This window comes from Sesamum indicum, linkage group LG7 (assembly GCF_000512975.1).
Source record: "Sesamum indicum cultivar Zhongzhi No. 13 linkage group LG7, S_indicum_v1.0, whole genome shotgun sequence".
Taxonomy (NCBI): domain Eukaryota; kingdom Viridiplantae; phylum Streptophyta; class Magnoliopsida; order Lamiales; family Pedaliaceae; genus Sesamum; species Sesamum indicum.
In genome coordinates this window covers 7428887-7456634 of record NC_026151.1, presented here as the reverse complement: position 1 = coordinate 7456634, position 27748 = coordinate 7428887, and the positions used below count along the sequence as shown (strand labels likewise).

Sequence of the window (27748 nt, the reverse complement as noted above, 5' to 3'; positions counted from 1 at the left end):
CGGCCGAATTGCTGTTGACAGGTGGATTATTGTTCCGATCGGCCATTGTATTGGGAAACTTTTCAGGAATGGCCGAACCCTAATTATAGTCAGAGGAGGATACCGTAGGAAGGAGATAATGATATAGTTATGTATGAAGTGGGGGGGTTTGGCTGGGGACTTGGTGCGTGCAAGTCAAATCTCCTCGGCCGCGTTTACTACCGTATGGAATAAATGAGTTATCGATCAATATTTGTGATTTTGGATAAATTAAATTACAATTAAATAATTATGCTAAAACTTAAATATTTTTAGAAAAAATAGTAATTCAATCATCAAATATCTTAAATAATGAATTATACCCATATATTTATATATCTATAATGAAAAAATCTTAATTATAAACGTCAATACACTCATTCAGACGTCATAAAAATATAGTAAAACACTACAACAATGCCTCAAATTTGCACTCAGTCCAAGAGGAAGTCCATTCTGAATAAGGCACATTAAGGAGTTCATAAGTGCATGAGGCCCAAGAAGGAGGGACCCTCGATCCAGGCACCCAATAAAAGTCCTGAAAGATGGTGGTTGTGTCAAAGACCCGCTGGCCCACAAAGAAGAATTACCTAACACCTACATGACTATTGGGGCGTCCATGTACACAAGTGCCAGAAGGTTTCACCCCCCAGGAGATAGACTATTAGTGAAACATATGACAAAGGATTACACATCTAGTATGCGCTCCAACAACCCTTTAGGAATTTGGGACGTATTTTTACAAGGAGACTTATTCGATCACAAGGGCCTCCTAACAAGCACAATTCTTCAAGATCCCCATTAATTGCTTTCGAATTTGTTGGAGGTGTATCTGCAACAACTACTGACCCAAAGGGGTCATACTTCTTCATCATGTGGGAGATCATAGTTATAAAAGCAAGTCTTCCCCTTCCAGTAAAGGGTACTATATTTTTATAACAACATACGCATAAAACACTAACATATTAAGCATTCTCGTGCTACGCTATTGCTTTATTTTGTCCAACTTTTATCTTTCCGCAAATGTTTACTAACTTGAGTATCAGAGTGCTAACGTATTTTTTGCAGGTTTTCGTTTCTAGGTTTGTAATTCGGCCCCAAGGACTCAAGTCCAGGACAACCTAAACGAACAACTTTTTGCTTGCATCAAATCATATATTAGATTATTCATCAATATCACATATGTTAATTTTATAATAAAATGTAGTATTTTTATTTATATTATCTAATATCTATCTAATAGTAAGTTTAATCAATAATTTAGAAAGTTTTGATAATTCTCTTTTAAATAATTAATATAATGGATATGAATTTAATTTATTGTTATATTTTAATATGATTTTATAATACATTGTATTTTTGAAAACGACAACACATCAAACGATAAAGCATACAAATGGAATCATTTCATTAGGACACAAACCAAAAAGAATAAGAAACATTGGAACAAACTCGGTACTATAGCAATCGACCTTGACATTTATACTTACTAGTAATATGCAAAAAATAAAAAGGAAAAAGAATGAGAAAATTTTAAAATTTAACTAGAAGGCTAATGGTTGTTACTTGATAGGTATATAAGTCTTGTTATTTCATCCTAAAATAAAATTTAATGGGAAAAACCTCCCCATCCGTGTGTTTACTAATGAAAGATAATAACTGGGCATGCGTTGACCATATTTGGAGGGAACGCAACATGAAACGGTTCGAGTATACTTCGAGGTCGTCGGCTACATTAGCTAGCTTAATCATAGAGGATGTCAGACTACGGATTCTTAGCAAACATCTTCCTAGCTCTGTTAGCTCTAGTGCACTTTATAAATTATAGCGTATTCCTTGGCCTGTCGAGGGATAACATATCGTACGAGCACTGTTGTATTATACCTCCTTTTCCCATTTATGAAATTTACCTTTCCCAAAAAAAAATGAAAGATAATAACTTATAGAAAAACTAATAGAATTTATTTTTAATAATGATTAATTTTCTAAAATTATAAATGATTACAACCAATTTTAGAGATCTTTTTAATTATATAAAAAAATAATTGTAATATTTAGAATTGTAAACAATATATATACAATTTCAAAAATATGCATAGTTTTGTAAAAGCATAGTACATTCACGTTGGAATTAAAACAACTAGCAACTGACCATATTCAATACGTGTGCAAAATATAAAATAAGTATTTATGTATTTGATAATGATTATATATTTGTGAAGGAAAACGTATTAATTAAAAATCTTTGTATTATTTAAATTTTAACTTTGAATGAAATGTTTAATAAATGTAAAAATGTTATAATAATGTAGGATATTAAGCTGTAATTATCAAATTAAACGTATATTATTAACTCTCATTTATGAAGTGATATTATGGGGTTGTTACCCTATGTGTAGATTGAAAAAGGCAATTTAGTAAAATAATTTAAAAACACACCAAAAGCCTCCACATTTTTTATTAATATTAGGGTAAATTACACTTAGACCTCTCTAAAAATATGAAATTATACTTTTCTTCAAATTTTTTTTGAAATTACACTTATTTCCCCTCTTAAAATTCATTGTATACACATATTTCTCTTTTTTAGAGTTTGGACAAAAAGTGCTAATGTTAGCAAAAAAAAATTATATAAATTTTCAATTTTACTCCTCATTCAACATTCATGTGTAATATTTTGTACTTGTAAAGGAAAAATATAATGATGTTAACCTTACTTTCATATATATATATATATATTTAGCCCTTTATAAGTATAAAAATATGCATAGAAATGTTAAATAAAAGACCAAATTAAAATTTATGTAATTGATTTTGCAAAAATCAACATTTTTTGTTCAGACCCTAATAAAAGAAATTAAGTATAAATGAATAATTTTTGGAGGGATGTACGTATAATTCAAAGTTTTTTTGGAAGAAAAGTGTACTTTCAAATTTTTAAAGGGGATCTAAGTGTAAATAACCCTTAATATTATTAATCTACACTCCTAATATATCACAAGCCTCTCAATGAACAAGGTGAACTAAGATGATGAGTAGTACTCCTTGTTCATTTATTCGTTGATTTGAAACTAGAGGGTACTATTTTGTACAGGACTGATGCTCGTGTTTATGTTTTTTCTTGCTTATGCTTGCAAGGGAGTAGTCCTCCTAAATGTAGGGAGTTGGTACTTCCCGTTATACTTATTTTATTTACATCTTTATATAGAAGGGATGAAAACCCGAAAAGCTTCCTCCACCGTCACATTGGTAGTTTTGCTTTTTAAAACATGCACACACACACACACAAAAACAACCATGACAAGAGACACAATGTTGTACAAAGTTGCACATCAAGGCACCATATTCACATGTTAGCACCGTCTAAACTGAGTATAACATAATATCCATTCTCATGTTACAAGTATATAATTTGAACAGCACCCCACAAAAAATGAGAAGAGAAAAAAAAGGTTCGGGGGGGGGGGGGGGGGGGAAAAATGTCTCTAATTCACTTCTAATCTTAAGTCTGTGAAAATCTATATATGGAGATTGTGGAGGTGTGCAAGAGTAAGGAGAGTTGGGTTTGAGGTATTTGAAATGGAAAACTTACTCCTCTTTGGACCAGAACTTCAACTTTTCCTACAAGCAGCAAAACTTTTAGTGCTAAGAAGTGTGTGCTCATTTTCCCCATAGCCATGAGCTTTATCTCTAATTATTCCAGCATATTTATCCTCAAAACTTAACAATGTCGGCATGCGTCAAGGCTCTACCTCTCTTGGACTCGAATCTCTAGAGCGGTGGTATAGCGGGGTCGCCATGGTCGGGGACCCTCCCATGTCCTTTGTTTTGTGGAGGAGAAACGTTCCACAAAGGATGGTCACAAAACCGCAGAACTCAGAAACAATTTGTGTTGTAGTTTGTGAATGCCATTCCTGAGTTTTAACGACAGAACAAAAAAGTGAGTGTTTGTTATGATAAACAAGATTATTTAAAATGAATAATAAGAGTTTAATGCAATTTACCCTCATGTGATATTAAAAATGAGCAAATTACTCCCCTATGAAAAATAAATAGCAAATTACTCTTATTAACAACAATTTGTGTTGTAGTTTGTGAATGCCATTCCTGAGTTTTAACGACAGAACAAAAAAGTGAGTGTTTGTTATGATAAACAAGATTATTTAAAATGAATAATAAGAGTTTAATGCAATTTACCCTCATGTGATAATAAAAATGAGTAAATTACTCCCCTATGAAAAATAAATAGCAATTTACCTCCCTATATTTTAAAAAATGAAGCAATTGACCTCCCTACATAAGGAGATAAATTGCTTCAATTTTAAAAATATAGAGAGGTAAATTGCTACATTTTGAAAAATACAGAGAGGATAAATTGCTATTTTATTTTTCATGAGGGGTTGTTTACCTATTTTCCATAATACAGGTACGTATTGCAATTTACCCTGAATAATAATATAGAGACTTCATAGAATTTGAGCATATTAAAACAAGAAGTCCCTCAATTTGAAAATTTATGTTATAGCCCTCACACCCCCTACCCCATTCTTCAACATATGTAAAAAGACATGATGACAAGTAGTGTAGTGTCATGTTTCAAGATCAAGGGAGATGCTGAAGATGACATGCTAATCAAGTAACAAATATTTCAATGCAATAAGTTTGGATGGTCCAAAAAACAAGGAAAAAGTAAAGATTCATAGTAAGATCAGAGTGCAGATTTGCTGTCACCTTAAACATTATCATACTGGCTACGATCGTGAGGGTAGTGAACATGACGTAATACACAGGGGAAACCACGGCTGTATTGAAGATATCCAGTGCCTGCAATGTCAACATTCAGACAATCAAACCGGATCAGAATAAGATTAACTGGAAAGAAATTCAGAACTAATGATTTTTGTTCCATTCCCCAACATTATTTATGTATCATGATAATACTTTTCAATTAAGTTGGATTGTACTAATATATGGCACCATTGTCAAAGGGTAGCAAACAGAACTCAAGTCTCAAAAGAGGTGATGATAAAGACAATAACAATTTGAGTTCTTTTTACAAAAAAAATTACGGTCCATGATAATAGTATTCTTCCAAAGATGTGCTAAGGGACGACCTCTACTTTTTGTGGTTGCATAGTAGTATTATCGCTCAGTAGAACAAAATTTAACTACAGAGACGAAAGTGAAAAGGGGTTTTCTAGTTTCTTCAGTGAGAAATAAGCTACATTGAAGAATACCGACAATGCCAAAAAGTAATGTGAATTTATTTTTACTCAACTAATGGAACTCATTTAAATAAACATAATTTTATCTAAAGAGAAGCATGCCACTAAAGGACTAAAGAAATACCTTGTTCAGATATATCATCTGCATAAAACAGAAAGCAATGACCAAAATAGTGAAAAACCAAGTCTCAAAGTATATAAACTGATTTGATCCTGAAAATGACAGCTTCAGAGCAATTGCAACTGCTTTGACACCCATAACCTGCATACGAGAAGGGAGAAAACATAAAAATGTTTCGTCATGTCTGATGAAGAGATGATGTTGAATAAAAACACTAGAGAGGAGGGAACTGACTGTAAGAGAACCCATGAGGGAGCAAATTCCAATGTACACAACCATATGCGATTGTCCATAGCGTGGAACATAGAAAACTATTAATACAATGACGACAACCAAAACTACAACAGTGTAGACAATAAACCCTGTCGATCACAATTAAATTATTAGTTAGGAGTAAATAAAGAATAGCCTTTAGATGAAACATAACAAGTCTAAAATACTTGCACAAAAAAAATGTACATGTCTCTGAAATTATTATACATTTAACTGACAACTAAAAGGACAATTGGTGTCAAATATACTACATCAAAGACAATATTTTCAGTTCAGTTCTTTTATCTTTTCAGACTGCACCTGGTTTAGTCTCGACATTGAAGCTACATCTGCTTTGCTCAATGTTTCGTGAGATAAATACATTGGTGATGCTACCTTATTGTGTTAAAATTTTCACTTGTAAGTTAGACCATCAAGCATGAAATTACAAGAGCTTGCTCTTTGAGACCCATAATATATCTAGTGGAAGATTTGAAAAATGGAATTCTACAAATAAAATTTAGAAAAAAATTGTCGCCTAACAACTTTTAGTGTTTGATTGAAGCAGGAAAAATATGTTGGAGCGCGGGGCTTGATCCAACATCACTGTTTGCCTAAGGGTAAAAGTGTGATTTTGCAATTGTTTACAGGCACCCTAGTTATATTAATTGATGGATGGTTGTTGCCATAGTAAGAGAGACCTGATTGGGACGTAACAACAGTTCATCTCCAAATCAAGTAGAAGTTGTAAGATCATGTGTTTGATTTCACTCTCTTTTCTTCTTTTTTGTCTTTTCCATATATTATGCAATCTGTTTTACAACTTATCAAAAGAAAGCAACGAGAAAACCATTAATACCTGGCTCAGTGGCAAGCTGCCATACTTGCTTGACGGATTCAATATCCCTCTCCAGGGGGGCATGCAAAACAATAGTGACAGAACCAAACAAGCAGAGGATACAACCAACCACCCCAAACATATGTAACCGTTCATCCAAAATAAAATGGGCTAATATTGCACTGCATGAGAATTATATTTTGTTACTCGACTAAATATGCTGCTGTAAAAGCTCTTAATTGGTGCTATACTACAATACCTGAAAATGATACTCAGAGCTCCCAAGGGAGTGACAAGGATAGCTGGAGCATATGCATAGGCAGCAAAATTTAGACCCTCCCCAAGGATCACTGCCATAAGCATGTAAAATAGTGATAAAATAGTATAAGATGTTCTTTCTTATGATAATTCAAGATGAAAATGAGTCAAAACATATTACATGAATGAATATCCATGTGCAGAGATAGTCCAATAATTAAGTTTTAATCACAATGTCTTATCCACCACACTGTATTCAAAGAATCTTACTTGTAATCATCCCAGCCCACCACCAAGGTTCCTTCAGGTAAGAATATCCTCCATCACCTGATCAAAAAGCATATTATTCAACACATAGCGAGTAATTCCAAAAGAATTATCCTAAGGATTTAAAGTAAAGACTAAAGAATCAAGATCAAAGAGACGTACTTATAATGTAAAATCTAGAAATTTAATTATTTTCAGTGCTTATAATCACATAAGTTATACATTTCTACCAGAAATCCTATACACCACATCAGGGATAGTGTTACACTAGTCAGTCCTTTACCATGATACACGCTAGCCTTTCTCCCTTCTTAGACCTCCCATCTCAACATTTTCACCCTACGTCTACTATTTCACATGCTTACTTTTGCAAAGCATTTGCTAGAACCTCATTTACAACCATACATTTCAATACTAAAAATTTATAATGTTAACAACTTGATCTGAAACGTAAATTTTCAGTTTATTCTACTGAATATTACAAAACAGTAAGCAGATATACTTCCCCTTCTCCGTTCTGTGACCTCATTCAAACAAATCAGACCTTTTCATATTACTTTTTCCCAATGGTGTAATTGCTTATTCTCTAGTAGACACATCAAACATAAAATAATCAATACCAAATGCCATGGAAATCACATTATAAGAATAAAAGGCATATGTAAGGAGAAAACAAAACTAACTTGCTCGAGTTCCTGCAGCCCCTGCCCTTTTTAGACCTTTTTTCTTTATGATGAAACTCGAACCGATAAATATACTTGAAGAAATTGCCAAGAAAAACCCACGGATATTATCTGATACTCCCACCATTTCTCAGAAATGGAGAGAAATATACAAGCAAGCAAGGATTAAGAATTCCAAAGTAGCCAATGCATTCCCTGCCCTGAATAGTCCTGCCATTCATAATCAGTAGAATCATTTATATATTTAACAAATCAGGCAAAAGAAATAACAAATTACTCATTCAAGAAAACATAGAAAAAACTAGAACAAGGAAAACAAAAACTTCCAAAAAATCCCAGCAAGACAAGGAAAAAAACCAACCCTGTTTTCTTCCTTTAGCATGTGGGAAAAGAGCTAAAAATGTAAAACCACCATGGCAAATGAAGATAATTTTTTTTTTCTTTTCAGCTTTCAGATAAAGAAGCCAATCTCAAGGCCCCTACGCACAAATATCTTGATAATGATTCAGCCTCTCTCTCCTCTTCCGTCCTTGAAAAAGAATTTCGGATGAAGATATATCATTCAAAAACATTTAATTTACAGAAATTAATCTAATGGGCAGGGTTTAATCTCTCTCCCCTCAAATTTCTGCTTTTTCCCTTCGTCGAAATGCTGTGCGCGTGTCCTCCTTCTACGACACGACAATTTTTTGTCCCTCTTTCTCTCTCACTCCCTCCCTGCAAGAAAGATGTGGGAGATGGTAGAGAGAAAGGGAGGGGGGAAAGAGAGATGAGAAGAGAAACGGGGTTGCTGAGAGCAGATTAAAGCAAATTGCGGCATGTCCATCCGTTACATCCCACAAAAATTTATGGTCACCTCCGAATCCCACGCTCTCAAACATAAACGCATCTCGCATCCACCCCTGCATCTTTTCTTGGTAAATGCAGGGATTCTTACCTTTCTACTATAATTTTATTACTGGTCTAGAACCTGTGTTATATACGTATTATACCGTGTGTCTCGTGCTATGCACCACTCTAATTTCATTATAATAATTTGAAAAATAAAAAAAAAAGTAAGATATTTTATGTTTTTCTAAAAATATATAAAATTCTTATTTATTGTTTTTTTAAGATAATTACAGGCACATCTCTTTCCCAACCAGCAAAGCATGAAATAAAATAATTTTTATATATAAGACATATCTATTATAATGAAAAGGCATTACCTAAAAAAAATTAAATTTTTGAAAAATAAGAAAAGAGTAACATATATTGCGTTTTTTTTTTAAAAAATATATAAATTCTTATTTATTGTTTATATAAGATAATTATGGGCATAATACGTGTGAACTCAAATAATAGAATAATTTATAAAAAAAAAATAATATCGCAATAATTAAAATAATCAATAAAATAATCGAAATAAGCATGATAGAAATTAAATAAAAAAGTTTATAATTATCATATATATCACATATTTTATTAACTCATCAGATAAAATAATTGATAATAAAAAAATAAAAATCAATGAAAAAATTATTCAAACCTTGGGTGTTTTCTTAATTTTTTTTTTGAATTATTTCATATTCCACGCACAATATAGATATATAAGTATGAATTTTGCATTGAATATAATTTATTTTTTAAAAAAAACTTTTAATAGTTTTAAGGTTTTTCTTTTATGATTCTGAAACAATTGTATATTGATAATTTATGAACTCAAATAATAAAATAATGACAATAAAAAAAAATTAAAATTTCAATGGAAGTATTGATTCTCACCGAGAAAAAATATCTGCAATCTTTAATCTACCTACCAAAGATTATTAATAAAATAGTCAAATATGTGTAATATATAGTAAATATAAATTAAATACAAAATCTATAATTAATACAGAAAATTACATACACATATGTACTCATAAAACAAAATAACTGATAATAAAAAATATTAAAAATAAGGAAAGAAAAAGATTTCATACCTTGAGTACTTGAGATCTTTTTTATGCATTTCTTGTGGATTTGGAGACCCCTATTTAAGGTTCTAAATATTGTGGGATGATTAAAAAAATATTTAATTAAGGTTATTAATTTTGATGCATAATTATGAGAATCTAAAATCCTAATTTATTATATTTTGTTTACGTAATATATTTTATATGGAAAGTTTGCAATCTCAAAATATTGATTGCTAATTTTAATGCATCCAATTTTATTTATTTAGTTTTTTAAAATCAAAGAACAGCTAATACAAGTCTTAATGTCATCTCTCTTTGGCTGGAAAAATATTTAAATAAAATGAATAATTTAAAGTATGATAACATAATCAATTATTATATTGATGGTCTAAATTAATTAGAATCATGTATTAAAAAATCAGTTATTAACTTAATATATTCTTAATCAATGTTGTTTGACTAAACATGATTTTTCTCAATTTAGCATATATATATATATATTTATATATCTAAAAATTTGGTAACAGAATGAATTCATAATTAAAAATATAACTTTGCAATTTTAAAGCAAGCAATGAGAATATTGATTACAATAAAAAAAAAAAATTCTGAAAATTTAGAATTGAGTCAAAATTGCTCCATTTTGCTCAACTATTGTGCTTATTATTATAATTTGATAGCTTGATCCCTTCTCAGATTAAATTAATTATGTCGACGAATTGGAAGGAAATTCTACATAGTGGACATGATAATTTATGGTGTAAATTGAATGATATGTAGACATACATAGACATGATTCATCTAGTTACGTATAGTTTTTCACAGATCTTAGTACATTATTATTATTTTGAGTCTTAGAAGAGAGAAATTCACTAATTCCTTGGTAATAGTAGATTTGATATAATTTGGAAGAATATATCAAATTAACTTGGGAAGAACCTTAACTTTTAAAAATATTTGCTTTTTAGATTAATCTGTTAATGTTACACTAATTGGATCAAATTAGGTGGACCTACAACCTTATGAAATATTTTCCTCCCTCTAAAATTGTTAAGATGTTAAATTATATTACTTCCTTTGTGCAGCTTGAAAGGAAATTATTGTATGAGGCATGGGAACTTTTTAGGAAAATGCCCTCATCATGAGATATCAGTTTGCGAATAGGTACAAACTTTTTGTAATGGTGTCACTTTGCTATAGAACTATCACTGATGCAACTGCAAGTGATACTATTAAGAGAAAACTGCCTTGGAAGCTTATAACATAATTAATGAGATGATATCCAGCATGTACCCTTATAGTCAAGAGAAACTTGGCAGAAGAGTAGCTGGTATCCACAATGTGGACTCAATGATGTCAGATGACTGTGCTGACATAAAAATGGATGACTTTAGAGTTACGATGTGGAATGTTGCAGCCATGGGACTCTATGGTGCATGTGGTCAAATGAGACACTTGAGTTAAGACTGTAAGGTAGAATGTTCATTTGCCACTCATTTAAAATGCTAACTTTATTTCTCATGGTGGTAGGTTTGATTTCAACTCATACTCGAAGACAAAGAATCCATGATGGTGTAGTCACCCCAACTTTTTGTGGAATAACAATTAGCAACAAGAGCCATTAGGATACTAGCAACCACCGCAGGTGAAGAAGAGCAATCTAGAAGACATGATCTCCAAGTTCATCACCACGACCAACACAAAGTTCCAAGATCAAGATGCATATCAATCCAGAATTTGGAGGTTCAAGTTGGACAACTGGCGAACATGACGTCTAGTAGAAAAGAGAGACGACTCCCAAGTGACACAGAAAATCCATTGGATAAGAGCCACCGAAGGAGCAAATGAAGGACACACAACCTCAACAAGAGAAAAAGCTCCAAGAGGAAACAAAAGAGAGTATTCTAAAACTTAACTTAGATGTTTTTCCTCCATATATTTCATATCCCAAAAGAATTCTGAATGCTAATTTAGATAAGTAATTTCACAAACTTCTACCAAAACTCAAGGATCCAAGGCGTTTTCTCTTCCTTGCACTATAGGAGCAATTAATTTTGATAAAGCTCTATGTGATTTAGGTGATAGCGTTAATTTGATGACATCTTCTATTTTTGATAATTTTGGAATGCCTGAGCTTACTCCCACTATAGTGACTTTGCATTTAACGGATAAGAGCATTAAATATCCGAGGGGGATAGTGGAGAATGTGTTCATTAAAGTAAGCAAATTTATGATTCGTGTTGATTTTATTGTGCTAGATATAGAAGAAGATAAGACTATACCATAAATTTCAGGTGGACATTTTCTCACACAAGTAGAACCTTAATTAATGTGCAAAAAGGTTAATTCACTAGTGAGGATGATGATGACAAAGAGAAGATGATGGCTGATTTTTTATGGCATAATAAGGGGGAGCGACGTACTCGTTGATTGTCTAAGCAAGGGTGGCGGCTGTTCAAACGGCCTCATACCTTGTTGAGTTAGACATTACAAGCAAAGTACTTTCCCATGTCGTCGTTCTTGTTAGCACACTTGGGGGTGTGACCTTCGCTGATATGGCATAACATGACTGAGGCTCGAGATATGCTCATTAGTGGGTGTCGGTGGCAAATAGGGTTAGGAGAAGGAGTGTGTATTTCGAGATAGGTGGTTGCCACGCCCAATGGAATTTTAAGAATAATTTGTATAAGTGTGACAATTTTTTAAATTTAAATTTATAATCTAAAAATTAATTTTATTCATATTTCTATTGTTAATGTAATTTAACAAAAATACACTTTTGATTCATAGAAGGTTCAACACCTTTTGTCCTCTAGTTTACAAAATTTTCAAAATAGTCTTAAAACTAAAAAGAGACTTAATTTATTTGGGCCTATGCTTTATAAAACTTTCAAAATAACCCTAAAAAAATTCAACACATTTAATCCTATAAATCCCATAAAGTAGAAGATTAAATATGACAAACTTTTCAATTTTGAGACCATTTTAAAAATCCATAAAGCATAGAATTAAGTGTTGAATTCCTTACTCTATGGGATCAAAAGTGTAATTTAATATAAAGATTCAATTTAAAAAGTTAGTAAAATATTATAGCTATGCCCATTCTAAACTTATTAATTAAAGTTAGTAAAATAGTATAGCTACACCTTTCGGTTATTCTAGAAACCTTCCCTAAGAGTATTTCTGTCCTTAAAAAATTATATTAAAATTGGACCAAAACAACAAGGCATTTTTTAATTTTCATCATTAAGCGACTTTTTTGGGCTGAAAAAGGTTGCCAAGGGCAGCATCTGTAATTTTTCAACAAACATGAATGATATGTGTAAAAAACAATATATCAAGGGGTGTAAATTTAATTATCCCTAAATAAAATTGAGAAAATGGATCCAACAAAACGAGGAAGGACGTTGATAAAAAGTAACGCATATTGACAACACATTTAAATCAACAGTAAAAAATTGATCGAGAAAGCACTGTCTGAAACACAACACCCAAAGTGAAATCATTTTGATTGTTAATCTACTTTTACAAAACTCTGAGTGCCTTTGAGGTCCTATCCCTCAAGAAAAGAACAATCCGGACAAAACTGGAGCCAATGACTTATATAATTCCAATTTTATTGGCAACATCAAGAGCATCATGGTCGGGAGTTAACCTGACGTAAGCCTTCTTAGTCCCGTCCGGCCTGAAGTAGCAAATAATAAACTTCAAAAGTAGGAAACAATTACAAGTATGTGACCCTAGGAATATACACACGGTTCACATACACAAGTCGAGTAATACACAACAAAATTTGGGTATCTCATGTTGCAGACTGCAACTTATACAAAGAATCAAGTTGGTGGGGGCTAAAGGGAATTAGATGGTTCACCATTTAGCTATAAATTTTCGGCCAACTTCTAAAACACATAACTGGTAATCAAGTATAAGTTCATCTATCAAATATAGAATGGAATGTTCAGGTGAAACCTTTCTATAGAAAGAGATTGGGACACTTGAAATATTTCAGAACTAAATCCTTCAAATGGGACTAGGATAAGATAATATGGCCACTTTTCATTTATAGAGGACCTATACATAACTAAGAAAAACTGCTGATAAAAGAGTGAGATGAGTTTATGTTAAATACAACTCTAATGATGTTATATCGAGGCCATCTAATAGCAGGGTGATGGGTTGCAACCTAAATGCAGATTGACAAAAGAAAAGCTATAGCAACTGTAAAAAGGGTACATAAAAGCTTTACCTGATAAGAGTGTTGACTTTCTTGGTCTGGATGTCGTACATTTTCTTGACTGCATCCTTGATCTTCTTCTTGTCAGCGCGGATATCAACAATGAAAACAAGGGTGTTGTTGTCTTCAATTTTATTCATTGCAGATTCAATTGTAAGGGGATACTTGAGGATCTGGTAGTGGTCAAGTTTATTACGGGGAGGAGCACTGATACGAGGGTATTTAGGATTTCTATCTTCTTCAAGGTTCGTGGTCTGTGAAATGTAACTTTCGTACGTATCTTCTTGGACTTCTTAAATGTTGTAGAACCTGATTTTACAGCTTTTGCAGTCTTCAATGCCTGAGCCTTGGGATCTGATTTCTTGGTCGGATCAACTACACATGTAGATAAATGCAGAAATACATAACCAATGCAAGACTGCATTAAAAGCCAGTAAAACTGACCAGACACAAAAACAATATCATGCTCCACAAGAGTATTGATACAAAAGGAGACCACAATTAGTTTATGCGAAACTGGTGTTGCAGGAACTGCTAGAATGCTATAAAAGCTATAGTTGCTAAATTGTTTTAACAAATCTTTCACGGTCAATGCTAATGCTTTCCCTTTTCTCAAGCAAAACAATTATATAGTATGGGAGTGATCAACCAACTACACCCAAGAATGTTTATGAATATGTTACACAAATTGCCATAGATTAAAAGATTTAACTCAATCTATTAGGAGTAAAAAATTAACACACTCACATCTCTCCTATAGTTCTTTAAAGTTTAACCCTACGCTACTCTCCCCTGTAGTTCTTCCACTATGCATTGAGGATTTAAAATCTGCAGAGACGTTATATCAGCTTCAAGGAATAGCCACTGATCCTTACAAGGGAGTGTTATTGTCATTGCTTCACATGAATATCCAGGGAAGATTCCAACAGAGTGCTATTGTCATTCTCAAAACTCCTGAATTCAGTAATAAATACACCATTAAAACAAATTTCATGTTAATGGGCCTTTGACAAGACCTACATAATTCTTATCTGCCCTCAAGATTTATACGCCAACCTTAACATTTGACTGCTAGTACATACAGCTATTGAACACAAACACTCAGCCCCTTCTGGATCAAGCAGTGACATCTGTGTGTCTAATGCTTTCAACCTGAGAACATCTATTAACACCATCTAACAAATTGTCTCTGTTTCAACTTGCAGTTTCTCACAGCTCAAGAAGAACTCTCAACTCCTTCCTTAACAGCCATTAGAAAACATATCCTATCTTTGCTCTCTCCAATCTTCTGCCTAAATATCCTCACTCTTCTTAAAGCTTCCAGAAAAACAGAACACGTTTCAGATTACAAAAACTACAACCAAAACATAAGAAGGATTTCCAAATAGTTCTTTAAAAACACGAATCCACTTTATTATGTTGCAACATATACCCAGATACACACGAGAAAAAAGACAGGAGAGAAAAAGAAATAAAATAACTCATATAATGAAATCTGAAATCTGCAAGGACTGGAACTGCATGCCTTTAGCAGGAGCCATTTGGGGCTAAAGAAACACTAAACCCTAATTAATTCTGCACCTGCAAAATCAACCTATCAAAAAGAAAAATCAAATGCATTCCTACTGTACCAAACCACGTATATACGTATACACATTTCATTCGAATTATACTTGGAAATTGTCAGAGAAAGAGGAGGAGAAAAACCTTACGACCAGGCCGCCAATTTAGGGTTTTTTGAAAATTTGGGAGTACTCAAACAGTTCGAGGCAACGCACGTGTACGTCACGCTCCTTAACGTGTTTCCTTTTCACTTTTTCACTTTTCTTATTTCTTTCTATTTGTGCTATTTTCTTTCGTTTCAGGATAAATCGTCACTTACTCAAGGAGCGATTTACTATTTAGAATATGAGAAAATGGTAGCACAGTATAGGGAGTCAAGTTTGGTGCTATGCTTTCTAAAGTAGTCAATTTTAATATTATATTTTATAGAGATTTGCATTTCAAGTACTTTATTTTCATGTTAGACCCTAATTTTCCACATGGTATCAGTTTTGGTTCTATTCTTTTCCCCCTCATAGTAGAAATAGTACTATTACTGTTTATTGATCTGGCCCAATATGCGTTCGAAATAAAATTAAGCCTCTTTTATATTCATACTTTGATTTGACCGTCTTACCACCGGGTATTCCAAATCCTTGAAAATTTGGACACTTAGAAAACTTAAAAGACTCAATTTCTTTATTTGCTGAAGAGTTGTTGTAGTTCGCAACAAGGGCATATATGATTATGCTATTGGCATGACTTCTATTTTGTGATCCCCGTTGCAGACAACTTATTTTTTCAGACTAGCATTATTTTCTTCTCATATAAGCAATTCTATGAATTTACTACTTTTTTTCTGTGATGAAGTTTAACAAGAATGGTTCATTAATTTATTTGAAAATATTTTAAACGGATACTTGACTTTTTCATCTCAAGGAGACAAACACAAAAACTCCAAGCTCTTTTGTTGGAGATTTCATCTCCTCTGAGGGATGATAACAAAGGAGCTTCTCCTGTGACAGCCTTGATTCTGTTCAATGCTGTCATGTCGGGTCTTTGCAATTCGATAAAATAAAATGCTACCATTTTTTGTAATTTTTAGAGCTGCTAAAATTAATTTGAGCTCCAAAATGTCTCACACGGATGAGTTGAGTCTTGCAACCTAGGGTTGCAAGTGTTTGGGGGTGGTCATTGGGGATAGCAAAGGGGATTGTAGTTTCATTTCAGTAGGCTCTTCGCGAACGAACAAATTCTCCACCTTAAAAAAGCGAAGTTGAAAATTCTTGCAAGTTATTTGTTACGAGTTAGTATCTATTATTGAGCACAATTACATGCATGTCAACATATACGTCGATCAAATCAAGTAAAATTGATGTTAAATGAAGAGCACCAAGAAGCTTGAATGAAATTGATCACCAATATTTTTTAATTTATTTGTGAAATTTATTGTGTAAAATGCATCAAATTCTCTTGTTGAAAGTATTTATAAGTATTTTGTTAAACAATTATAGCAATTTGATGAAATAATCAAAGTTAAATTATGTGTAGCTTTTGAAAAATCAATTGAAAGGTAGAATCATGAGCTTTATAATGTATTTTTTAGAATTTCGAAAACGCTAAAGAGAGATATATGAGGGGTGTTAAAAGTTATTAACATAAGTTTAATTCAAATAATAACATTATACTAAAGTTGCCATTAAGATAGCGGTAAATTAACAACTAAACAAGAACGAAGAAAATGTGGGATTGATTTATTTCTTCAACATGAATATAAAGATAATTTAATTTGAAGTTATAGTTCATCTTAGATGACATTGATCAATGTTGTAAATATTTTTATCATAAAGTAATTTGATTAGGGAGTTAATAATATTCTATGAGTAAATTAACATAGAATCTATATGAGAGAGTATGAGACATAATTGAAGTTATGGTTGATATTAAATGAAAGTGATTTTAAATGCTTTTTATCATCATATCAAAAATTTCAAGATTAAAACATAAGATATACAAAGACAAAATAAATAAACTCATTAGTTTTTAAGTGATTGTCAAATCAATTTTATGTATCGAACTACTTTTAATGTTTGTAGACAATATCAATTTACATAGAGAGAACAAAGGATCTATATTAGTATTGGGACAAAGGTAAGTAATCAACGATGTATGGATTTAGAGATAACTTTTAATTAATACATTATTGTTGAGGAATTAATTAGACATATAGATTTCAAATAAATATATATATATATATAGAGAGAGAGAGAGAGAGAGATAAATAATGCACTAGAGATGAACTCAAGCAAGTCTTCAACGTAGCAACATTTCGTGAAGTTTAGCATCAACGTGATAAGTCAATAATGTACAAGTTCTGATTAGATGAAAGATCATGACTACCCCTATAAGCTCAGGCATAAATATTAATTATTACAGTATATAACTAGCACGGGACTCACAGCACAATATATGCACAAAATATACACGAATGATATTTAAGTAAATATTTCCCTTTTTTCTATGATATTCTTTAATTTGTCTGATAATAACAACAACATGGATCTCCAACTAACAATAACAAAATATAGCAATTAACAAGAAACTATTAACTTGAAGATGTTCTTCTAGAAAATGTAGTTGTGCATTATAAGAATTATGATCTTATCGACCATTGTTTGAAAGATAGATCCTAAATATGTCTTTTATTCTGAGCTTCCTTCTACATATCGGGCATTTTCTTTCGTTGGTCAGTGCCTCCACAATACACCTTTTGCAGAAGATGTGGCCGCACTTTGTCGATGTTTCTTTGTTGCACGGGTGGTGGGACTTCAGGTACATCTTCATACTGAAATAAGACGCGTGAAGTATTAGATTAAGCCATAAAAACAAACATATAGTTCATCAAAACAACATAAAAGCTAATTGTATAATTTTAAATTATTTGGGTTGTATATTAATAGAACTATTAGTATTAGGAAGATATAATATTTGAAACAAATTATTATATTAGGAATTGGACAGTTAATTAGTGCATTTTTATTTTTGTTACTTTAGAAAAAATAGCAGTAGGACAAGTGAATAAAGTTCTACTAGGCATGGAAAATATGAGCAATAGAAGTGCAATAAGAAGTTTCAATGTGCACTAAATGTGCAGTAATATTTTCCAATTTCTTTGATTTTTTTTACCCAGATCTTCAATTTAGCTACTTCTTATGGTTCCATCTAAGTAAATTTTATGATAGTGACACTCAAATTGAAGACTTATCTTTTCATATAAAGTATATTTATTGATCACCTCATTCAAATAGTACTCAATTATTTTAAAAAATGATATACGTATATGTATTTACTGTATGTAAGATACACATCTTTTTGGGAAAAAAATTATTTTCAATCCCACTACTTTGCTTCTTCTTTCATTTCTTTAATTAGAATTGGAAAAATTGTTGGTATAGCTTCTCTTAATGTTGGGAAGGTGATATTCAAGAGAAATTTCTTTCTTTTTGAGTCAAAAGCTCAATTCAAGAAAAGAGGCATGAAATAGGGTGTCGGTAGTTGTTTTGCTTTTTGGCAAAATTGTGAAAATTGCCTCCAAATCAATTATACGAGATTAGCTAACATTTTGGCATCAACATTTGTCCATTCCACTCTTTTCACCTTCACTTGCAACTTATGTGTGCAATTTCGTTACTTTTGGATGGAAACTTGACAAATGGGTTCATGTGTGTGCAAAACTCACATATTGAGGATCAAATTTGTAATCGGTATAAGAGGGATAAAAATATAAGGGTAAATTGTATTTTACCATTCCAACTATAACCGTTTTTACATTTTGACATCTATTTTTTTTTTGTTTTTTATGAACTTACCATCTCAACTTTATGAAAGTTTGTTTGCCATTTATAACTGTTTTTCTTCCAAATATTTTATTAAAAAAACATCACATTCAGTGCACATATAATGTTTAAGGGTTCTGTGATTTTTTAAATATGCACAACATGTGATGTATAAAAAAAGATCATATATGTCAAACTGAAAATTTCAAAAAGTTAAGATGGTAACTTGACACAAAAAAAAAGTTGGAATAATAAAGTGTAAAAACGGAGATAATTCAAATGGCAAAATGTAATTTACCCAAAATATAATTTCTTCATCTTGTGTAGTCAAACACCCTAACAAAACTAATTACGTTTCAATAAGCTCATTTATAAGTACCATAATGAAATAACTCACTAAGCACTTCATCAAACATAGCATGTTTTTCTCCAATGTTAAAGAGAAATATAAGGCAAAGGACATAATTTGTTTTTCTTTAATTTCTCAGATAGCATGTGATCTTATTTTTCCTTTGCAACTTTTTACTCTTAGAATCTTGTGAAACATAATCCATTAGCTAAAAAAATATGATGAAGTTTTATGAATCATTATTCAAAAAAGAACTAAATAAACAATACAAAAAGGTTATAAATATAGTTGGTAAGCATCATTAGGAACTTAGAATATAAGAAAGTGTCCAATAGAGATGGGCATTTTGTGAATAATATTGGTGATAATTTTGGTGCAAAATTGCGATGACTTGTGATCATGAAATTCGACGCAAAATTTGCACGCCACTTGCTGAGAAAAGTTTCTATAGCAAAATAGAGCAGAAATTATGGGAAACTTCTAATGGCAGATATTCATCACAAGTTTTTGCTATGGTCTTCTAACAAAAATTAAATAACCATTTCCTGATTGTGAATGACAAATTTATTACCAAGTTGAAACGAACTTGGGACGAGAAATAATGTTACAATTGTGTTCGTCAAAACCATTGCAACTTGTCATAAGATTTAAATGCAACATGCTTTTACATCACTCAATCACAAATCTTTATAAGATAAGATGAGAGTGATGTTGTTTGTGAGGTCTCAATCATTTATGCGGACCCACTTTGCACTCTATTTGTGGGAACTTGTTAATCTATAAATCGTCCCTAACGAACAATCGGCCTATCTTTGAGCATGATGCATCACTTCCTGCCGACCTACTACTAATCAACTTTCGGACATCATATGAGAATGGAAAACTTGAGAATTTTCTGCATCAGTGGATTTGCAATGAACATCAATCCGATGTAACTGCCAAATAAACAACCACAGCTAGCAATGGGGTATGGGATTACTTCTCTATTGCTGCACTTGAAAAGAATTGTCATTGTTGACCTTACAAACGCTCCAAAAATAGGGGACATAAGGTTGCAGACTTGTAATGGTTGCGGATTTGGATGAAGAAGTTGTTCATGGAATGGACATAACGGTTAGACATATATATTGGGAAGGAAACAGAGTAACAGACTAAGTAGAGAATGGAGGACGGATACGAAGGATTTTGTGGATTCAGAGGCTAGAATTATCATATTTCATTTTCATTGATATTTATTTAAGAGTAATACTCCTATCTTACCAATTTTAAAAGAATTTTTTATTTTAAACATTTCTTATTTTTTGAATTATTAACAAACGACAAGGGGTTCTTGACAAAGCACTCCTCTAAGTACAGACGGTCTTATCTAGAAACAAAAAATGAAGTAGGAGATTTTCTCAAATCATGTGTTACAACTCATAATTTATCACTTCGCACAAACACATTTATGTCAATGTATTTGTGAATAGAGAGTAGAAGTTGAGTGAAATTGATCACCAATAACTATGACTTTATTTGTGAATTTCATAATGCATAAAATGCATCAAGTTCCTATTTACTTGTTTAAAAGTACTAATAAATAGTTTGTTAAATAGCTACAACATGAAATGTTAGAAGTTAAAAATATATGTAACTTTCCAAAAAATGGCTACAACACTCGTTAGCTTTTAAGTGAAAGTCAAGTAATATCAATTTGATCCATAAATATATATGTCCATGAATTTTATGTATCAAACTACTTTTAATGTATGTAGATGATACGGATTTATACATAGAGACTAAAACAAAGATAACAAGTTGATACCTTTGGAGACAGAGATAGAAAAAGGTCTATATATGCATTAAGATGAAAGGTAAGTAATCAACTAGATATGGGCGTTCACATGATTTTACATGCATTATTGTCAACAATTTAGAGATATAATTTCTAAACATAAACACCAATGGATTAAAGATGAACTCAACCAAGATTTGTGTGTAAAATAGCATCATCCCGGACCAATAGACAAAGCCTTAGAGAGGATGTTTCTATTTTAACTCGTGTTTCAACCAAAGAATAGTGACGTCATCGTTAGAAAGGATATAGAAGACAAGTAAACTATAATTAGTGAGATTATTATATTATAGGTGCATGCAACTTTGTCATCATTATATATTTTAAGCACTTATTGTTAGACTCAGTTGAAGCCAATACTTAGGGAAAAAATGACAACAAATAAGTTCATCATATTATGCAAAGATTAATGAATGGAGAAAGAACATGACTTATTTGACTTCTGATATTGAAATAAATATGACATATAGGATAACTATCAAGTCATATAATCGCACCTTTACTATATAGTCTTCCCGCTGTGCAACGTGATAAAGCCCATCGTTTACTTGTGTTGAGTGAACTGTTCGGAGGATATTGTTATTGTTACTCTGACTTGCTGTGAATGTAAAAGGTGTTAGTTAAAACACATTTTAAATCGAAAGTAAGAGATAAAGCTATTCCGGAACCCCGGATTCTAGTGAGCGAAATTAAAGTTTCTAAACACAAAATAGAAAGTTACATTTGGACAAAAAGAATTATTCATAGTTTCCGTTTGTGTTTAGAGTTAAATATGATTTGCTCTCAACTATTGTTGAGGAAGCATTTACCCCCTAAACTAATAAATCTAATATTTAACCCGTTAATTGAATGATTGGATAAAATTATCCCTCATACCTTGAATAATTATATTATTCTCAATATATTTTAGTAGTTTGCACATCAAACTGTCGACAAGTAATTTTCTACCAAACAAGAATTTTTAGGAAGTGAAGAATTTAAATTAAAAATAAAGTAATAAGTTAATATACACAATAAATATAATACCCCAACAACTCATATATACTTTTACCAAGAATTTGTCTAATATATATGTTTGACCAAAAGTTACACATTTAGGAAGAAATGAATAAATATACTTTGTCATATTTTTCAAAGAAAATATATTTAGAATAGGATATGTAATTACTCATTTTTATCTAAAAGGTTAAATAATTAATAACTTAATTTTATTACCAAATTAATAACTTCTTTATATGAAAGTTTTGTGCATTTATTGTGCTAATTCATTATGTAATAAAATTTGAACTATTAACGTACTAATTATATTTTTATTGTAATTAAAATACATTTTTTCAATTAAGAAAACTTTAATTGAATTAAAAGGCAAAATGTCAAAAATAATGCTTTGAACTACAAATATGTATATATATATATATATATAAGATAAGGGCAATATTATCCAAATACTTAATTATATGGGGTAAGTATTACAGTTGTTATTTTAAAAGAACGAATACTATCTCAACTATAGTTTAGATTAAAAAGAAAAAAAATACATCTTCTAAGAGAATGGTTAAAACTTAAATTAGGTATTTTACACAAGTAAAGAATAAACAAAACTCTCAACCCATTTCAATAATAGTTTGTGGTCAATTTATTTAAAATGAAAAAGTATTGTCAGCAAATTTTATCTCTATAGATTATGACCGCTACTCCTAATAATTATTTTTTTACTTTAATAAGCAAAAATATACTTTTCGATCTCGTAGGTCTGTATAAGAAGGAAAGCAAGATGTGGTGTAATATCTAAAAACCTGTGTGGCGTCTTTCATATCCAACATTAGGATTTCGGATCATCCTTTGATTTCTTCTGGACCTATTGGAAACCTGAGATAACACTTCAAATTATATGACAAAATATAAAGCTGAATTTAATAATTGTTGTATAAAATTGCACAAATATTTGCCTGTCCAGAATGTCTACGAGAGATTATGGTTACTTCATCATTATTAGTATTTTGATTTGCCATCACAGGAACAGAAGGTAACCCAAGCTCCAGATTTGTGTTCACATCGTCAGAAGGGGCTGGATCGTTGAGGTCAAAATTGCGCATCATCTAAACATATAAAACAAGAAGCTAAAATTATTATTATAATAACTAAAATGTTATGCAACGCCACAAATAATATCAATTTCAATTACCAAAATATATTCTATTGTAAAGTATTTTCTTTATCATATGTACTAGCTATGAAGTGCTAAAATTTTGTGCACAACAAATAGTTGGCTTCCTAACATAATTAATTTTTAACCTTTCAAAAATCGTTGACCGTTTAAAGTAATTGAACTAACCGTTCAACATTCTTTATTAAGCTATTTATTTTCTAGCTACGAGAATCATATCATCATGCATCAAGTTCAATAGAATCTACTTATGTTAATTTCCACATGCATAGCTTTACTAATAAATACAGATTACTTAAATTTTCGATGTAGCATAAAAAGTATCTACAACTCAAAAGTTGATCAAACTTCGCTCGTAAATGATGGAACTCAAATGGTTGACACGTCACTATTTTGGAATACATATGTACAACAACAATAAATATTATAAAATTGTTAAGATTCATTATAGCAAATTTCAATTCAAAATCTTCACGTACTTCTATATTAAGATATCGAGTATATATACGGTTCACAATGTTTCAATCATGTAGGTTTCTCCTCAAATCTAGAGATACATGAGCAAATAGATCAATTTGCATTATTTGTGTCGCAAGTAGTTTTAGATACATGCAAATGTAATAACATAAATTTATCAAAATAATTTTGTGTTAGAAGAGCTAATCGAAGCAAAATTGTCTTCATGAAACTAAGCAAATAATAATAATTGTGCAGGATGAATAATTTTTTGGGTATTAAGATTTCTAGATCTAAAAGAAGTGGAAAATTTAAATGGAGACGCAATTTTGACCTCAAGAAAAATACTTTTATCTCAAAATTAGCAACTTAAATTAAAAATCAAGTGATGTAATTTTAACTCCTCATCTAATACTTGAAAACAAGACTCGAAAAAGTGAAAATAATGACATTGATTTATTTCTTCCCAACTATACCAGGCCAAAAGTTTAGACAAAAATAATTTTCGCATTAGATATTTTAAGTGAAATAGAATAAATTGACATTGGAAATGGTTGTCTTGAACCAAAAATAATGTCTATTCTCTGACCGAATTTCTTGACATCGATTGTAATGAAATAAAAGATATATATGTTTATCATTTTTGCATAACCCTCACAACAAGAATTTGTGGGTAAGACCCATTCGAATGTATATATTTCAAGACTATATATATGATATAAAACGGATGAAAATCATGTACTACCAACAGATCTCTAGAACAATGAGAACCAATAACACAAAACAGAAATATTTCAAGATGACTAAATTAAAAAAAATTCAAAAATAGCGAAAAGTAAACAACATTCTCTCAAGAACTTCAAGATTCCTAAATTTTTTAAAAAAAAAAACCCAACAAAATTAGAACCTATTTCAATTTCTTTGAAAGAGTTCAATAAACAAAAACATGAAAGCATAAGAGAGATCAAAATTTCCTTTACCCTTGTCGTTGGTGTCTTTTGAGAGGAAAAACTAAGATGGTCCTCTGTGAAAAGTGATGCTGAAATTTTATCAGAGATTTGTAATTGTACTGCAATTATGTGAAAGCATAAGAGAGATGACGATGAAGAAAGAAAAAGATGGCTATATTGTGTTAGGAAGTAAATCCAAACAAAATTATGCCAATTCATCAGATACCTTTTCAGCCTATATAATCAATGCAATGAGTAAGTGCCAATGATATTGTCATAATTTGTATAGTGAATTTGTAATTTTTTTCTTTTTTTTTTTTTTCAATCAAAGCAAAATGTTTTAAGCAAAGGTTACCTCTACTTGCAAATTAAGGTTCATGGTTAGTATTTTCAGATTGTTTTTGGATTTTATAGTTTTATCATGTTCACATGTGAGGAAGTCTGTTGATGAAAATGATCATTGTAATTCACTTAAATTAACAATAATTTTTATTGGGATTTTAAGGAGACGTTGAGTCATTTTTTGTATTATTTAAAAAATAAAATGAGATCAATACAAAATTTAATATGCCATAAGGAATCCGCTGCGGTTTCTAAAATTAAAAAAACTTAAAAGAATAGAAATTTTGTCATTGGTATTTTCAAATTTCATAAATTATATACATGGTGATTTTAATTTTAATAATTATTTTTTATAGAAAAATATATCTTATATACTAATTAGGCGTAACTAAGATATATAGGTTACTTTAAGATGTTAAGTGGTTAATTGAATTGCTATCGATTGTTACATACAAACGGAAATGAGAGTAGTAAAAAATTCGAAGTGAAAGAAAATAGGTCATTAAGGAAATATGACGTTGTATGATATTTATAGATCCCTTATATAAACCAAGCAGAAAAAGTATTTAAGAGTAACATCGAAGAAGTAGACATTGTGATGCATAGAAGGAGGTTCATTCTTCAATTTCTAGCTAGGGAATAATATTACATAAAACATCATAATTGGTGCTTTCATGGTAATTTTATTGCACGTTTGCATGGTAATTATGTTGTACGTACAAGGAGTTTGCGTATCCCAAGTACACGTAGATTCAGCATATGTACGTACACGGTGGAACCAGAATACATCCTAAAAGTTGTCGGTAGATTCTTTCATAAATAAATGGTGCATAAATTGCAATTTAATTACGTAGATGGTTTACTAAAATGGTGTTATGTATATATTCATTGAGCATAACTATCTTGAAGATAATTGATTCGACCAACATTGTCTTTTATTAATGTCGTTTGTTGTACTCAACTTTAAAAGTGTTGATAATTTAATTAGCATTTATCATTCAAGTCGATCACTGAATAACAATTCGTACTACGTACTAAATTTTATGGAATTGTTGGTTATTAATTACGTTAATCTACTAAATGTAGTCCGTTTATAATTTTAGGGTTTTTTTTTTCCTTCAGCTAAGATCCACTTTTTCGAGTGCTGTTCTAGAAAATTTTGAATTTTATTTGACACATATAGCCATAATTAACATTCGACTACTAGTTTTAGGATCCCGTCTCAGGTCTGAACATAAACTTAAGGGACTGGCCTTGGTATTTACTTTATTAGATAAAATTCTCTATGTACATTGTTACTTCATTTCTATGCCAATTTGTTTTTAATATAATATCACATGAACAGAAAACAAAATAAAAGAAAAAATAACAATAGACATCCAAAAACCTGTAAATAGAAAAATTTCCAATTCTTATTAAATCAGAATTGCTTGTAAACAGTCCAAAATAAAAGACTTACATATAATTTTTTATATATTATACATATAATTATATAAAAGATATTTATAAATATATGAAAAATATGTATAAATTTTGTTTACTTACATATAATACATAAAATTAATAATTAATGAATATTATTGTTCATATTATAAATTTATAGTATACTATTATTTTTTTAAAAAAAAATACAGTTTTTAATATTTCAAAATTATTAAACTGGGTCCAAGAATTCATTCATAGCTGGGTCCTAGGTTTCAACAAACCCGCCCTAAACCCGACCTGTTATCATTCCTAATCCTAATACTAGCAGTTGAACATTGATTAGGGCAATACAATTCAAAAGTTTTTAAAGCAATACTCGAAAAAGTTTGATCTTATTGTTGGTCGTGGTATTTGCGAGAGTGACTAAAATATTTGTCATAGCTAAAAATCATGGCAAATACTTTTACCATGGCTTTTAACCATGAGAATTAACTTTTTCTTGGTGGAAAATCTATGCAAGTGTTCTTCTCTGAATACTCCAAGCATTTGTAACAGAGGGGACCATGATCGTCTTTTGAAACATGACCTACTGGTGTTTCTCTATGTTCTTGGTGGTTATGTAGGCCCTAAACAAGGTCGTATATTGAAACATGTTGCCCGTGTTAGTCTTTGTTTTCTATAGGAACTTCTCCTTCTCATTTTTTTTAGCGACAATCACACCGTTTATTTATGAGAATCTACACTGAAATTTAGGGTTCGTCCCATATCCATCATGTGCGTATATTGAATCTGCGTCTACTTGGTGCACTTAAACTCTTCGTATGTAAGCAATATAATTACCATGCTATCGCACTACAAAATTACCATGCAATCGCACTACAAAATTACCATGCAATCACGAATCTTGTAGGACATGGTTATGACGTCTTATGTATCATTTCCTAGCTAGCAATTGAAGAATGAAATTCCTTCTATGGATCACAATTTTTATTTTTGTTTTTATGTTAATCG

General features: G+C 31.0%; 2 protein-coding genes across 3 annotated transcripts; both read right to left on the bottom strand.

Annotated features, from left to right (window-relative positions):
- LOC105166521 (probable magnesium transporter NIPA1) lies at positions 3549-8592 on the bottom strand. Of its 2 annotated transcripts, none has more exons than XM_011085900.2 (9): positions 8024-8592; positions 7663-7872; positions 6983-7039; positions 6714-6804; positions 6476-6636; positions 5599-5726; positions 5368-5505; positions 4750-4842; positions 3549-3932 (listed from the first exon to the last, which is right to left on the bottom strand). In XM_011085900.2, exons 2-9 carry the CDS (start codon positions 7787-7789, stop codon positions 3759-3761), a joined length of 969 nt encoding a protein of 322 aa, XP_011084202.1. In that variant the 5' UTR covers positions 7790-7872; positions 8024-8592; the 3' UTR covers positions 3549-3758. The 2 variants fall into 2 exon arrangements, with proteins under 2 accessions (XP_011084202.1, XP_020551144.1); XM_020695485.1 differs by lacking the exon at positions 3549-3932 and adding an exon at positions 3970-4125.
- On the bottom strand, positions 13161-15377 carry LOC105166520 (60S ribosomal protein L23a-like). Its single transcript, XM_011085899.2, is given in 4 exon segments — positions 13161-13287; positions 13849-14074; positions 14077-14211; positions 15362-15377. Coding segments are annotated over 4 exon segments (462 nt in total). The 3' UTR covers positions 13161-13202.

Coding starts and splice junctions, on each gene's coding strand:
- LOC105166521 (XM_011085900.2), bottom strand. CDS start 7,789: ATGGTGGGAGTATCAGATAATATCCGTGGGTTTTTCTTGGCAATTTCT. Junction 6,637..6,713: donor GCTCTGAGTATCATTTTCAG/GTATTGTAGTAT, acceptor ATTCTCATGCAG/TGCAATATTAGCCCATTTTA. Junction 3,933..4,749: donor CCAGTATGATAATGTTTAAG/GTGACAGCAAAT, acceptor GTTAAAACTCAG/GAATGGCATTCACAAACTAC.